General features: G+C 42.7%; 2 protein-coding genes across 2 annotated transcripts; both read right to left on the reverse strand.

Annotated features, from left to right (window-relative positions):
- Positions 1-523: 523 nt before the first annotated feature.
- On the reverse strand, positions 524-12,807 carry zdbf2 (zinc finger, DBF-type containing 2). Its single transcript, XM_076296828.1, has 7 exons — positions 12,373-12,807; positions 11,114-11,193; positions 10,987-11,032; positions 10,692-10,737; positions 10,322-10,415; positions 9,107-9,234; positions 524-7,686 (listed from the first exon to the last, which is right to left on the reverse strand). Exons 3-7 carry the CDS (start codon positions 11,021-11,023, stop codon positions 5,163-5,165), a joined length of 2,829 nt encoding a protein of 942 aa, XP_076152943.1. The 5' UTR covers positions 11,024-11,032; positions 11,114-11,193; positions 12,373-12,807; the 3' UTR covers positions 524-5,162.
- A 633-nt stretch (positions 12,808-13,440) lies between these two features.
- eef1b2 (eukaryotic translation elongation factor 1 beta 2) lies at positions 13,441-15,813 on the reverse strand. The gene is made up of 6 exons (XM_076296829.1): positions 15,656-15,813; positions 14,980-15,102; positions 14,645-14,780; positions 14,400-14,466; positions 14,025-14,150; positions 13,441-13,651 (listed from the first exon to the last, which is right to left on the reverse strand). Exons 1-6 carry the CDS (start codon positions 15,733-15,735, stop codon positions 13,497-13,499), a joined length of 687 nt encoding a protein of 228 aa, XP_076152944.1. The 5' UTR covers positions 15,736-15,813; the 3' UTR covers positions 13,441-13,496.
- Positions 15,814-15,989: the final 176 nt, after the last annotated feature.

Raw genomic sequence — 15,989 nt, forward strand, 5'->3', positions numbered from 1 at the left:
ACCACCATGGCATAGAATTGCATATTTGGGATAGTCATGGGGATTACCCCCTCTTATCTTATCAACGAGATTTATTAGAGTGGCTATCTCAGGTGAACGGCCAGACGTAACTTGTACTGTATAGGCCTACTTTACAATAATTAGAGCGTTGGCTGCAATGCCTTAAGGAAAAACTAAGTATAGGTCTGCTTCTCACATCCAGATCATGCTGTATCTCAAAAGGCCTACAATAAAGTGACCAGTAGCCGCTATTGCGATTCTTTCTTTATCTTAGACTACATGTGACATGACAAACTTCCTAATTTCTCTAGGCTAATTATGCAGTGATTTGTATCAAAGCCAAGAATGTTATATTGCTTATCTTATGAATTCTTGATATTAATCACTTCCACAATAATTAACAGAGAAACATCAACTTTTTATCTCAATGTATGACAAGATCAAACTAATCTGCCAAAAGAGACATGCACAGTTTTCTGTAATCATCAAAAACTTTAATGTACAATCAATTTAAATAGCCAAGCTCTTGTCGTATTTAAAAATATCCATTATAAACTTAAAAAAATATCCAGCTTGTTAAAAAACGTGAAAAGAAAGCACACATACACAAGACAGTACATTGTCTAATTTTTAAGTTGTTTAAACCCAACTGTGCAAAACTTCACTGAATTCAGCAGATATCATATCATTTTCTCTGAACTATTTCCTATACTGGCTGTTCGAAAAATGGAAGCCTTGCAACTTGCAACACAATATGTATTTGTGTTCTATGTGGGACAAAGTCCCACCACTGCTTCACATGGAAGCATGTTTCCAGTAACACAAAACATACAACTGTTTCAGTGTTTCAGGGCTACAAAACCACTACCAGCAACTGCCATGTGAATTTACAATCAGTAGATCATGATCTCTTTACAAGGGATGGGACTTTTTATTTTTTAATGGACTTTTCAGCACTGATTATGTTTTGGTGATGTTTTGGCGGCAGTGAAAAATACAGTTTTACAACCACCTCCATCTTTTCCCTTAGGACTTCAACTGGGCTGACATGGATGGAAAAATGACAATTCATTTCATTACAGTTATTTTCATGTATAGTGCTCCCATACAGCCTAGTGGACAGCTATGAAACATTGCACCTCAGATAAATCCAAAGTGCTTCAAAGAAAAAACAATAAATCAAACTACTGGGTAGGTATCATTAAGAGGTGAAATATGGTGCATCTGTTTCCTTCACCACATGTAATAACCTATGTAAGCAGTCCCACTTCAGGAAGAATGTGGAGGAAAGGAGGGTGAATGATGTATCTGATGTATCTGTCCTTCCAAAGGAATGAATAACATCTTTTCTTAAATCAGCGCAGTGGCAAAATAAAAGCTAGTGTCCCCATATTTACTTTTTTTAAACTGACATTGTTTTCAGAGCACACAGACAAAACACCCTCACCAGAGAACCAGTTCACAATACCCGGCCAAGTCAAGAATTTTCAGCACCCATGATGATCAACATCAATTAATTTAACAAACAAAATTCAATTTCCTGAGAATGACTATGAACATAATATGTGAAAACAAAGAGCTTATCATGGTGAATGCAATTTATCAACATCTTCTCTGCAGTTGTTACAGTAATTAAACAATATGTTTCTGGAATTGCAACACCAACGTGATTGTGGAAAATATATCATGATGTGCGGACAACTGTAATACCACCAGGACATGCACATCTCAAGTTCATCTCTGTTGTAACTGACAATAAAATAATACAGCAAATTCTGGAAATAACAGGCTGATATCGGCAAAACAGGTCATGCTCTCAAAGTATGCTTGAGTTTTGTTGGAATATTTCAACCACAAAGCTTTCCCAAAGGACACCGGCATGTAGCAGACTATGGGCCCTAATTAATTTGGTGGGCAAAGTGCAGAGTATGTCATCAAGCACAGTTCTCATGCATGGAATACAGCTATCGTGTGGCACATGGGAGCATTGAGCTGACTCATCAATGTTTAGGCTTCAATGTCTTGCTCATGATGGTAAACTAGTAAATCTTGTCTAGTTATTAAATTAGCTTTAGTTAGACTGAATATGTTGTGTGAAGGGAACTATATTCCCATAGCTCATATACATGGTTAAACTAAACATTTCATTAACTGAGAAACTCAAGAAAAATGATACCACAGCTGCACTTTACCCATCTTTCAGTTAGGGCCCTCTGTGGTTAAAAGTGCTATGCGGAGTTCTGTAGGCTCCGAGTTGTCTCATAGCAACAAGGCACTCTTCCATCAACTCACATTGTATTTAATACAGCAGCACACAGTGATGCTGCAAGACAGCTGGGTCAACCTAGCTGGTTTGCATGCCAACTTTAGTGTGTATCTGGGGAAACGAATGGAATAGGAATTTTTGATATTCTGTCAAAATGGTTGTTTTTTTCACATGCTGCCATGCCCTTTTTTTAAACTAGTATTCTTTTTTTAAGCTGAACCAACAACACATAGCACCTTTAAAGAATGGGTTAGCACAGAAAACAAGATACAAAGAGATCAGTGCACAATGTGTGGATACAGCACAACATCTATAACAAATGAAGTACAGAAACAAGATGCAAATTTTAGTCGTGCCAAATCTTTAAAACATATTCAAGTTTAAACCCATGTGCTTAAGGAAATTCCCTCCAAATATAAGAGTCACCACAATCTACTCATCTCACTGATACTTGAGGTATAAACTGTTCTGAAAAAAAAATCATCCTACATTCACGTTTTCACCTGTTAAAGTGAAAAAAAGTAGGGCCATAATTCAAGAAAGGGATAGAGCATGATGACTAGAATGGTTTTGTCAGCGAAACAAAATGTTGAGATTAGAGAAAGGTTTTACAGACTCAATAGTTTCAATTAAGAACAATTCTACAGTATATTTAGGAAAGCAGGGGTGAACCAATTATTATACTTTTTAATTTGTAAAGTGATTCTCATGTTAAAACATGGGCTACAGCAACATTAATCCTATATTGATTTGTCTCAACTTTTCATGTTTGGCACCCTTGAATTTTAAATTGTTTGCAATTCCTGGTATTTCATCATGAAATTAATTAGGTCAAATTAATAAATAGACACAGAGAAATTTAAATGAACGTACTTATCAGACTGTCATACACTTTCAGTGGGAATGATGGATCCCTCAGGGGGAAAAAAATAAAATAAAATCAACACAAACAGGAGACTTGGACACAAAGTGATCTGTACCATTCCACTGATCTTGTCATTAGGGGTGCCAATTATTTTGGGGAAAAAAAACTATTAAATCAGGGTTTAAGCTGAGAATGAAAACAACACTCCATTATTCTAATGTGTTTACCTCTTCATATTGTAGATATAAACAAATGGCTAGGACTCGACTATGATGGGTCAGGCTGAGACACATCTATTGGTGTAGGGCTGGGCGATAAATCGGTATTACGACTACGACCGATATATTTTTGAAAACGATATGTAGTTTAGACAATATCGTAATACCGGTATTATGTCAAATAATGGGCCATTTTATCAAAGCCACTTGCTCTTCTGTGTTCAGACCATTCAGATAGCCGCAGCTCTGCTCAACTGCGCCACTTGCGTGTGCACGTTCTCCCTCGCAGCACTACAAACTTTCAAACATGACAGACACGGAGTCAGATTTTGTTTACCTTGATCAGAGGTTGGTGCTGATGCCTATTCCGTCGGCACATCAACGGCTTTGATTGTGAAATCAAAATTCCACTGGAGCTCCAAGCGGTTTTGTACACGCAGATTTAAGTTACAACACTGTTTAGCAGCTACAGCTCTTCGACTCACGGTAAAATGTCATTTTTGGTACATAGCCTAGCTAATTTAAATACACTGATGAATGCTTGCGTTTAGCGACAGTAGCAGATCTAAAGTCCTCAGGGAGGCAACCTAAACGCTGATTTTATTAAGAGGATATGCACGCGACTCGCGAGCAGTTAGGGCATCATTTTTTATGATTCCTGAAACCCCATTCAATCGTGCATAGGGATTTTTCTTACGAACCGGAACATGCAAAAATGAACGCATACAAAACGACGGTAGCGTCTATCACACTCTTGATGAGTGACTCAGTTACGTTGTTTAAGTAGCCTAATTTTTTAAAACTTTTTTTGTTGTTGATAGCAACATGTCTAGGCCATCATAATCTACATTTGCTTGTCATCTAGGCCCTATCAAACCCTTACAGGTAAAAAAACTGCATTGTGTGACAAAACCGCAGGTTTTTTTCAATATTGTTGCGCCCAAAATAGCCTATTGCATTGTGCAGTACAATGTAGGCCTGCGTTGTCAGTCAGGGTCAACTTTTGGTCTTTTGTTATTTGCGCAGCTTTATCAGAGCAACTGTAGCCTATACCTATTGTAGGCCTATGTTATTGTTTACACTTTATTGCACAGCTCTGTTAGAGCAGTCTGAAATTAATATAATTAAAACTGGCTGTGTTGTCATAATTGTTGTGTTGAGTGAATATATGAAGCACTTCGCTCTTTCTGCTTGAAATATCAATATCGTATCGATATCGTATATCGCCAATCAGCCCCAAAATATCGTGATATCAGTTTTGGTCCATATCGCCCAGCCCTATATTGGTGTACACATTACAACCCATTCAAAGATTTGTAAATCACCTACATGTTTCTTGGTACTCAAGGTATTACACAGCTTCTAGTCTCATGAGAACAGATTTGACATTGTCATTTCAGGATGTGGGTACACACCTGAAGTCAATCTATTTAAATTTTGGTTCTTAACATTGTCTACAGACAACTTTAAAAGGCTGAGGTCTGGTATACTGTTGACGTATGTCTCTGTGATGCTACACAACCTCTTAACTCAGCAACAGTTACTGCATTATAAAAGAGAACTATTTAGATGTGTACATCAGGGTTTCTGAATGTTGCTCTTGGAAGACCATCAACACTATGTACTTCACCACCAGCCCTGCCATACCACACAGAGGGGAGATTTTCTTGTTCTTGTTTCATGCTCTCAATGGCATTATGATCATCTGCTGAATTCAATCAGCTGTAGACACACACACATTTTGCTGGTGGTTCACCAGGGTTGAGACACACACACACTCACACTCCTAAATTATGGGATAATGTGAATCTATTTAGGGCCTCAAACGTGATCGGGTTCTTGGTGTAGTTCTTGGAGAAGTCCTGGTGGCAGCTTTGCCCCTGGGAGACGTCCTGCCCTCCGCCGACTTACGGGGATGCACCGCCCTCTGCAGAGACCCCCCTCCCTTCCCTTTGGCCCTGGGCTTGGCTGATTTTTTCCTCCTCTTGTACGGAGGGGAGGCCGGATTCTTCGCTGGCGTCAAAGATCTCGCCTTATCCCCACACCTCCTCTTCCGCCTGCCCTGCCCTGGACCTCCAGCCTGGTCCGCCGCCGCCGCAGCGGAGGACGTCTTTCCACGGCTGCTCGTCTGGGAGCCCGCCGGGACCATGGGGGCGCTGTCGGCGACCGACGGCGCTGGGGTCAGCGTGCCCAGCAGGAAGCGGCTGCCGCTGCTCATGGAGGAGCGGCTGAAGAGGGCCCGGCGGCTGCTGGACAGAGAGGAGCCGGGCTCCGAGGGCCCCGCGCTGTCCAGACAGGAACCTGTGCTGGACGCGCAGAGGTCGGCCACGCTGCTGCTGGCCCAGCCCCGTGGAGAACCCCAGGAGTCGCTCCCGAACTCGAACGCGTACCGCTCCTTGTTGTTGTCCGGACTAAGGCTGCGGAAGAGCTGCCGCACATGTGGGTAATATTTGGGGTTGGGCGTGCTGGGCACGCCTTTCGGCGGGGACTTTAAAATCCGGTTGGTGAGTGGGTCGTAGTATTTCAGCGGAGTCCGTTTGTATTTGTACTTGTAGGCGCTGTCCAGGTCGCACGTCTTCTTCTTCCTCCCTCCCCCTGGCCTGCGCTTCCCCGGCTGCTTGCTGAGGCTCGGCGCGGTGTCCGCCGGGGATGAGAGCACGTAAACGACCGTTTTGGGCTGAAGCGGGCTCATCACCTTACTGTAGGAGGCCGGCAGGCTAAGAGCGCAGAGCCTGGTCTTCATTTTGGGCGTTTCATTGGCAGAATCGGTCACTTGCCCCAACTCCTGCGGAGGCTCGGCATCGTCCAGCGACGCTCTTATCTCTTCGACTGTTTTGCGACGGACCATGGGCCAGCTCACGCCAGTCGTCTGAGTCCCGTGACTGACCTTGACCACCTGACAGCGAGACGCGAGGCGATAGAAGCGCTTTTGAGGCTGCGCTGTCTGCTCCTTTACTGGCAATGGCTGCTGCTGCTGCTCCTCGACGACAACATCCTCCTCAGTATGCTCCATGAGAGGGAGGACATCTGTGCAGTCCACTGTGGCGGTGGCATCGACATTCTCCTGGGGCTGAGGGTCGCGTGTCTTCCTGCGTGACTTTCTCCGCCGGTGTTTCCCGTAGCGAGCCAGAGACTCCGTGTCAAAGTAGCAGCGGAAGGATCCCTCTCGGAACTCCTTCACCAGCGAGTCGATCTTCAGGTCATCCTCCTGCATCACCTGGGCCCAAGTCTTCCCAACAAACGACGGCGGGATATGAGGGAGGTCCGGCAGCACCTCGTCCGCACCCACGTCTGCTCTGCTAACCGTCGTTGCCTCGGTCTCCCCAATCTCCTCCTCCGTGTCCTGTGCCGGCTTCAGGGCAGAGTCCAGCTGGCTCTTGTACTTCTGGTCCTCCAGACTGATGTGGGTCTCCATGAGGCCTGTGAGGTTCTTCTCGTCCACCTTTGTGGTGCCCAGGGCAGCCTGCAGCGTGTCGTCCCACCCCCTGCTTCCTGCCGAGTTGCTCATGGAGTGCAGGCTCAGACGGAAGCTTCCCTCGCCGTCGTCGTCATCGTCGTCGATGTCCGGTTTCTTCTGCTCGCGGACTCGCCCGTAACAATGGAGGTCGATAACGTCGTTGATCACTTGGTTTATCTGGTCCGAGACATCCGAGAAGGTGCGCTCTCGATGGGCAGCTTTCCAAGGGGGTATCGCTGGGGCCCAGAGGACAGTACTCTCAAATGCTGGTCTGCTGAAAGCGGGGGCTTTTGACGTGGGGACCCTGGAAGATTGCGCTCCAACTAGAGAGCCAGAGGCTGAGTCATCCCCTTCCCCACGTCGGTTGGTCTTCTTGTTAGCTTTTCGGTGCTGAGGCTGAGAGGTACTGGGCTGTTCAGGCGATGGGTCTTTTGAATGCAAAGGGTCTGCGGGCGATTGGGGTTGTGCGCTAGCTAACTTTGTAGGTACTTTTGTGGTGTGCTTGGAGTAGGACTTTGACTGCGAGAGGGTTTGTAATGAAGTGCTACTAGTCCTGTGCAAAAACCCTTGTGTGGGCGAGTCCTTTCTGGACAGCGGTGGGTTCAGATGAGTCTTAAAGCTGTCCAAGCAACCGTGCGTACTTGTTGTGGGAATATCCGCAGCCTTCACGGACGTGATGGTGGCCGCTGGCGCATCCTTCTTTGAAGCCAACGAAGCCTTCTGCGTGGGTGCAGGAGGACAGGATTCGTCATCTGAGCTGGGCATCTCCTCTCGCGTCCCAACTGACGCTCCGTCATCCTTAGATCCACAGTAAACCTCTGAAAGCTCCTCCCGTGGGGCTGGTAAGGTGGTCAGACATGGCAGATCTGCATGGGTCGGCCTGCAAAGAGAGAACAGAATAAACAACATACAGATGGACTGTTCCCTACAACATTTCATCAAGGAATTCACATCTTCAGCATCCATGCCGCATTGGGCAAGTACCATGTAAGTCTTATTATCGATGTATAATAATTAGAGATGTACCGATATGGAATTTTAGGGCCGATAACGATAACCGATATTTATTGGTTTGTTGTGGCCGATACCGATACGATAACCGATAATATTACTCTTGAAAAAAAATTGTGAAAAGTGATTTGGGGAAGCATTTAATAAGCATAATTTTATTGCAGTGATTTTACCTACCACCAAATGATGGACAGAACTCATAATAGTCCTCAATAGTACAGCAGTCAACATAACAGTAGCCTAGCCCTACAGTATGTGTTGCTCCTTTAAGTGAACCTGACGTCAGTGAATTGCGAGTGAGTGGCTAGAGAGTATGAATCGTTTTCATTTAGGACTAAACACTCATAAACGGCTCAGCTGGGAATAAGCTACAGTATAGCGACCAAATCAGAGTTTGTGAGGGAAACTTAGGTTTAGTTTCAACTGCGGGTAACTGAATAAAGCTGCAACTCCTCAGACTGTATCTTATGTCCGTCTACTCTGTCGCGCACAACCTGCTGCAGCAGAAATGAAAGGGGTTAGCCCCGAAGGTTTTAATAACTTATTATGATGACCTGTCTGGAACTGAAGCAGGAATGGTTAGCATATTTCTAGGTAATAATACAAAACCCAAGCTAAAGTAATGCAAATATAATACTAAAACACAACTTAGAACTAGGCCTACTTATGTACTCGTCCCACTAACGAGTTTGTTTATTTGTTTCCCCGACCAGCGCGGTAAAGTGCAAACACATCAGCACAAGACGACTCTAGATAGGGCTGAGCTCCGCTCTGGTAAGGTTAAATGGCGGATCATTCACGAGAGGATTTTGAGATGCACAGATTCCCAAATGAACGCATATCCACAGATTTTGTTAGAGTGGTGAAATACATTCACACCGCTGACATTATATTGAGGAAAAAGTATAGCCAACCAAGCTCAAGTAGCTCAGTGTAGCCAGACGGACCTTACGTAGGCCTAAATTAGGACTTTAAAAAATATCGGCGCAAATTATCGGCCAGTATTCTGTTATCGGACCGATAATAATATTTACATTTTTTCACTTATCGGCCAATAATATATCGGCCGCCGATATATCGTGCATCCCTAATAATAATATATATTTAGCTTTTAGAATCAGCCAACTCTTTGGTTTTATTGTCCCTAACTGAACAGAGAGTCAACATGTAGACCAAATGTTGGTTTATCAAGAGCCCAGGACCCAAACACTAGACAAACTATTTGTCACAAGGCGATGAAAAAGCAAGTGTTCTTCCTGAAAGACCATGGATACAGTGGTAAACGGTACCGTGTGTCAATGTAGCGATGGGGATGGTGCCTCATGACATCCTGCAGGAACCTGTCCATCAGGCTGCCTGTGGGGACAGCACTCCGAGCAGTCCGCACTACCTCCTTGTGCTTCGGACTCATCAGGTGCTGTGGACAACAAGGAGACAAACAGTTACGCCACAACATATTCACAATTTTAATTCACAATTTTAAATGCCAATCACAATATATTCACAAAACTTTGCGCCATTCACAAAGAGTTAATACAGATCTTATGTGCTATTTGATCAAGCAGACTGAATGACAAATACTCAAATAATAAATTTCACTTTCTGTAAACCTGTGCTGAATATTTGACACACAACGTACTGTGGGAGCATTCAGCACCAAGACATTACTGACTACTTGGTTTATAGTTATCCTTACACTTTTACACATATACTGAGGGAATTAACCAACAGTGATGATGCCTAACAACTACCTGATGGGCCTGCACAGATGATGATCAGAAAGACAACTGATTGATTATACAAAGAAAAATGACCAGATAATTTCACCATTTCCATACCACTAACACGACCAGTAATGACTAAGAAGTAGATATACGGAGTAAAAAGCAGCACTAACACATAAAAGAAAATGAAAAGAAGTCCTTAGCCAGCTGGTTTTTAATTGCTGACTGGAAATGTTGCCAGCATTAAGTAGCTGATTGTTCAAAGCTATCTATGATATACTAAAAACGAAATGCAGAAAATATTATGGGAAAGGCAATTATAATAGTCAGGGCGATCAAATAATGATAAAAATGCAAAAGGGTAGTGTTCCTGTTTAATGATAGAGGAAACTCCAGATTTCAGAATCTTTCACTTTCTCTTCTTTTCCCAACAAACCTTTCAGGCCAGTTGGCTATTTTCATCACTGAGTTTAAAAGCAGGCAAGATGCTGACATATGGCTGAGGTCGCCAGCGCCCTTCGTTTGCCAGCAATTGCAATTAGACAGACTGGATGAAAGAAGTGGGGAAGGGACAGAGTATTTTCCAACACTGCGGGAATATTTCTTATGGCAATTCTGAGGTACTATGTTACAGATATTAGCAGTCTCAACAGCAATAACCTATGTACACATCTCCAAACACATTAACACAACAAGAACTAAAATGACATGCTAAATTAAATAGTAAATTCATGATCACACAAGCACTCAAGCACAGTCATGCACTAAACTGTCACTCACCTGCTCCACACTGCTGTAGAACACTTGGCAGCAGCTGCAGTAGCCCTGTCTCTGGGGGGCGCTGGATGGGCCAGGGGTGGGCTCTCCACTTGCCCTAGAGTGAGGGGAAAAGTGTGGGTTGATAAGTTGACTTTTGTCTAAGGAACCTGACACCTGCTGCAAAATACACTACTACAGTAATAACAGGACTATATAACAGTCACAGTAGAGCTTTAACTTTAGGATTATGTCCCAAACAATCTATTGACTTCTTCCTCCTAAATGACAATGATCGAACTGGAAACCAAACTGTAAATATATCACTTGCACAAAGTGCACTCTTACAAATATTTTTAGACTACAATACTGTGTACTACATGCATCTGCCTACCGGCTGGCCTTCTCCGGCTTGCGTGGTGGGTCCTTCTGTCCATTGTCTAAAAACAAATACAATTTAAGGGAAGTTGTTAATGGTGGTTGAAGTTCAGTCAAGTCAAAGTCAAGTCAAATATCATTTCTATACCGCATTTACAAAAGGATGAGCCGCACCAAAGTGCTTCACAATAAAGTGCTAAGTGCAATAAAGAAAAGAATGACCTAAGGCAGAATGAATTAATGAATGAATCAATCAATAAATGAAAAAATAAAGTATACTTATTCCTAAACGTATAATAAAGCACTCGTACCTTTACCAGAGGGTGACGGTCCCACTTCAAGTGGCATTGTCTCTGTCTAAGGGAAATATGCAATCAGTCAAAAGGCAACATGAGGACAAAGGACAAAGTTAAAAAACGTTACTGTAGAAGTACTTACTTGCCACTTAGTAGAAAAATGTGGGCTTTATTCGACACACTCGCCGATCACATGGCATGCGTCAAAATCATAAGCAACGCCTGAACACACGGAAAACATGGATTTAATATCGTGCTGTAAACTTAACCATGAATTTAAAAATTAATATATAAAGAGAAATGAATGGCACCAGAGTAAGGAACTAAATATCACATTTTGTGATGTTAGGTTAATGTTAGGTTAGGTTCACTTTTAAATGGATGGGTGCGCTATTAGAAAATGCAGGCGCCTACTTATCCGTCTAAGGTCAGCTGCCATCTCAGCATTTTTATTTTATTTTATTAACCATTCTCACAAGACCACTAATTACAGCTGCCAAGTCCGCTTAAACTTTCCAATTCCTGCTTGCTTTTTTGTAGTCCTTTGTAGCTTGTTTCTCAAGTTGCTTATTTGGGTTTGCTCCCATCTCGTTTCTCTCCGCTGCCTGTGACTGCCGTTTATCCTGTTCCTAGTCTGATCCACAAACTATTCCATCTACACCGTTAAACAAATCAAAATGTATTTATTGCGCGGACAATTTAAATGCAGTAAGCATTTTTTTTATTTGAAATACACAGTGCCCTGCCCTCTCATCTGTGAGGCTTATGGTCATTTTTCACCGTCTCAAAGGAAATGAGACAACAGAGAAAAGAGCCGGTAGCAAACAGTCACAAGCTTTTTGGGGGCTTGTTTAGCTTCTTTTGGACTTGTTTACATAGACCTGCTTGCTTATTCTCTTCCAAAACCTGACAACACTGCGCAGTGCGCAATGAACGAAAAGCATACAGGACGGAGTAGGACAAGTAAACCTTAAACAGTTTGTAATGCTAATGCCAGTAACGTTATATTCCAACAAACTGTTGTTTGAGCTAACGTGACATTTCCGTGCAAACTCTCCTAACCCTAAACACCCTAACACTAATTGCAAGTGTACCATGAATGATATCTTAATTTCCCTTACACAAATAAACGTTTATTGTCTCAAACCGGCGCGCACAAAAGCTACTCGAAATCAACAAACTTGTTGGGAGCGCTAACAGACGTCTCATGTTAGCGAACTTCGTACTGATTGGCCAGGGCATCGGCCCTTTGGCCTGCAGATACAAATATTTTAACCCGACAAGTCACTACTGACACTTGGATTTCTCGGCACCGTTTTCAGTACGGGCATGACTAATTTTGGACTTTACTTTCAAGTTGCTAAAGTCTATTAACTTTGAAGAAAGGCAAGATATACTTACGATCATACACAAACGTGGCTCTGCATTAGCTGGCTAGCTAGTTAGCTAGCCCTTGAGGGTGAATAAGGCCTGTCAATTATTCGTGCACAGACGTGGACGCACATTACTGTTACAGAAATTGAAGTAATACATCGAGTGGTCGACATCGGTCCTGGTTTGTAAGGAACATGTAGAATGAATCAGTTGCAGCAATTCTGCACGTTGTTGACATATCATTCAGCGCCCATCGGCATCCGTATCTCAGCTTTTTCCTGGAATGACGTGAACGGATATTGCAGGAACACGCCCAATCATAGTCAAAGCCGCAAACCAGGAGTTGTTCAAATCGAAGGCAGACTTCAACGCCTCCATCCTTTTGAAAACCGAAAACATTTTCCGATTACTTCATCTCGGAAAAGATTAGTTGCTAACCCTACGGCTTCATACCATTTTATTGTCGCCCCGTTGCCTGGCATGGTGCATAGCCCCATTACTTGCATCCAGCCCAATCGGTTACAAAATAGTCTCCTCTCCAATGAAGGAAAATGTACGTCGTTTTTACTTTTAGAATAAAGCACTTACCAATTGGAGAATGGCAGAGAACCCATGTTTACCTCTCAACTGTTACATGCATGCATGCATGCTTATATATAAAATTTAAGAAATGTACAAGCAAGCATGAAGACATTGGTCATTGAGAACAAGCAATTATTTATATATATAAAAAAAATATTCAAGCCTAGTTCAAAAACGGTGGCATTCCTGGTACGGCATACCTCATTAAGTGTCAATATGCATTCACTCAAAGCTAGAAATAAGGCTTAAAGGAACATTTCTCATAGACCTGGTTGGATGTCACAGAGTACTGTCGGTAATAAAAATAAAAATACACTCTGGGGCATTTTTTTAAATCATGCCTTCAGAACATAGGTCTGTAGCTGCCTGTTGCCTGCAGAAACTCAAGGTAGGTAGCACCCATTTTTTTTGTACGACAGTGACCAAGAAACAGATCTATGTCAAAAAAGTACTTAAGAGTTTTCCTTCAAGTACAGAATACATCCAAAGATCAACAAAAAGTGCAGACTCAAGTTTCCATTCTTGAAGTGCCTTTTTTATTGCATGTCTGCAACCTCTGCTTTGGGGCTTTAAATTTTGTTGAAGGCAGCAATATCCACAGACTGCACATAGTCCTCAAAAGCAGTTATCAGCTCCTCCAGCTGGTCTGTGCCCACTTTGTCATCCTCAACAACGCATCCGATTTGCAGCTTCTTGATGCCATATCCAACTGGCACGAGCTTGGCTAGGAAAAACAGACATTGATAAAGCTGATTATGAATCATCCTTAATAAAATCATGAAACAAAAATGGGAGTCCATTGGGATATCAGATCAAAGCAGCAACAAATTGAAAATTAATCTGAAACTAAATCAAATCAAGATTTTGCAACAATAATTGGACATCCATCTATCTGTTAATCAATGCCACTAATAATTATTCAGTCAGGAGTATGCTGGACCGTGAAACAGCCCAGTTAATGTTAAGATGTTTTGAAAGCAATCACAAATAACTCCAATGGGTTGAGGGGGCCATTACTTTGATTTCTATACCAATTTCTATTACAATTATGCACAGGGTAGCTGTAGGGCATAGAGCAATGGGTTGAAAACACTTACACTGTCCCCAGACAAGGCCGTCCATCTGAATGGTCCGTACATGCTTTTCCATTTCCACCATGTCCGTCTCGTCATCCCAGGGCTTGACGTCCAACAAGATGGAAGACTTGGCGATTAATGTTGGCTCTGTGTGGACAAGAATGGACAAGGCATATTTTACACCACATTACAAAGCTCTATAACACTCTTAAGATGCATGGTTGGTAGCAATCAGAGACAAAAGATGTGCATCAAAAAAACTCAGCCGAAAGATGGTGAAAAACTCATCATTACACCAACCAAATGTACGCACTACGCAGTTCCGAGTTATCGTTCACTGAAACATAAAACTGAGTAGTACACAAAAATGGCACAATTCAGCTTAAGGACACATACTTTTGGACTTCTTTGCGTTGTAGGCAGCCAGCCTCTCCTCCTTGATCCTCTTGGTCTCTTCACTTTCCTGGGGGTAAAGAGACCTTGATAAAGAATCTCAAAAACTGACACTATGAAATGCATGGCTACAATACACTGGTCATCAGAGACAAAAGTGGTCCATCACAAGTTCAGCCGAAAGATGGTTTAAAAACATCATTTTACCAGTGGCTGTATGTACCAAGGGTAATAAAAATGAGACAAACCTCCTCCTCATCAGAGCCAAACAGATCAATGTCGTCATCGTCTTCGTCGTCACCACCAGCCTTACCACCTCCGCTGGTCGTGTCTGCTACACCAGCTGGTCCATACTGACCAAGGGCCTTCTTCACTCCTGGGAGGCTGAAGGAAACAATATCTGTTAGGCAACATACCGGACCCTTTTATTCTTTGAATTTTCAGCCTCCAGTTGTGTCAGGTTTCAATAATTGTGCATCACATACTCAGGCGAAAGATGGTGAAAATGATCATCATTACACTGGGGGATGTAGTCCAATGATCCAACATGAAGCGAACATGTTATATTGGGTTGGGAACATACCTGCCCTTCTCTTTCTGGTAGGACTTGATGTGGTTGTACCAACGCAGAGCATGGCAGAGGTCAGCTGAGGGGGCCCCAGAAAGAGCATCGAACACAGCTACGTCGGCTTGAGAGGGAACATACCTGATGGAAGAAAAAAAAATAAAAACAATGCATGGACAAAATGAGTTTCACTAATGTGTGCATGTGACTGCATTTAAATTGTCAAAGGTACAAGTTAGGGCTACAACTACAAGTAGCAAGACCTTCACAAGATGGACATTCAAAAATGTTGTATATGCAGTCAAACCAGTTACATTAAGTCCCACTGATAGGATAAGCAAAATTGCCAAAGAAAATAATCACAAATTCACTCATGATAGTCCTGAGGTAACTTGAGACACTAGCGTAGACTCATGGGCCTAACGTTAACAAACTCGGCTCACAAGTCACACCAACGTCTTACGAATAACGTCGCCGGTTAACAAAATATGCTTCGAAAGTACATTTAAGGCTTAAATGTCGACATGCATCAATGTCCAAATTAATAGAACAAAGTGCGTGCAAGGCTTTTCTTGCACCTTAGAAAGTGTCTATATGTTAGCTTTGGCTAATGTTAGCTAGTTAGCTTCATGAACGGTTATTGTTAGAATACTGATGGCGTCCCTCCAAATGATTATCAAGTGTTTTAAATTACCCTTCGATGTAACTTTTGTCGGCCAAAAAGTCATTCAAGACTTTAAGTCCAGCTGGGGATTTCAGGTCACCGAAGCCCATTGTTAATACTTTTAGCTGGTTAGCTAGACCTCGTGTGACGACGTGGACTTCCCACAGAAGGAAGAGAGAAGGACCGAGAAAACATGGAGAGAAAGCATTTATACGCGGGCTCAACTCTCCTTGGCTCCTCCTATCGCATGGCTATTTTATCGTAACACTCGTCAAATAAAGAATCGCATCTCTTCACCTACGAGAGGCTGCTGTACAAAACGAAATAAAAAGGTTATATAATCATTGGATGAAATACAAATAAA

Source organism: Alosa pseudoharengus, unplaced genomic scaffold (assembly GCF_046254945.1).
Source record: "Alosa pseudoharengus isolate Yale_2024_CS ecotype anadromous, Long Island Sound unplaced genomic scaffold, YU_APseudo_1.1 YU_APseudo_1.1_scf_20, whole genome shotgun sequence".
In the NCBI taxonomy this organism is placed as follows: Eukaryota; Metazoa; Chordata; class Actinopteri; order Clupeiformes; family Clupeidae; genus Alosa; species Alosa pseudoharengus.

What these genes read in the sequence shown, in the direction of transcription:
- eef1b2 (XM_076296829.1), bottom strand. Translation starts at nt 15,735, where the DNA reads ATGGGCTTCGGTGACCTGAAATCCCCAGCTGGACTTAAAGTCTTGAAT. An exon ending in TTGGCTCTGATGAGGAGGAG is followed by an intron (nt 14,467 to 14,644) that starts GTTTGTCTCATT and finishes CTTTACCCCCAG; the next exon opens with GAAAGTGAAGAGACCAAGAG. An exon ending in CAACGCAAAGAAGTCCAAAA is followed by an intron (nt 14,151 to 14,399) that starts GTATGTGTCCTT and finishes TTGTCCACACAG; the next exon opens with AGCCAACATTAATCGCCAAG.
- zdbf2 (XM_076296828.1), bottom strand. Translation starts at nt 11,023, where the DNA reads ATGCCACTTGAAGTGGGACCGTCACCCTCTGGTAAAG. An exon ending in AAGCCGGAGAAGGCCAGCCG is followed by an intron (nt 10,416 to 10,691) that starts GTAGGCAGATGC and finishes CCCTCACTCTAG; the next exon opens with GGCAAGTGGAGAGCCCACCC. An exon ending in TCTACAGCAGTGTGGAGCAG is followed by an intron (nt 9,235 to 10,321) that starts GTGAGTGACAGT and finishes TGTTGTCCACAG; the next exon opens with CACCTGATGAGTCCGAAGCA.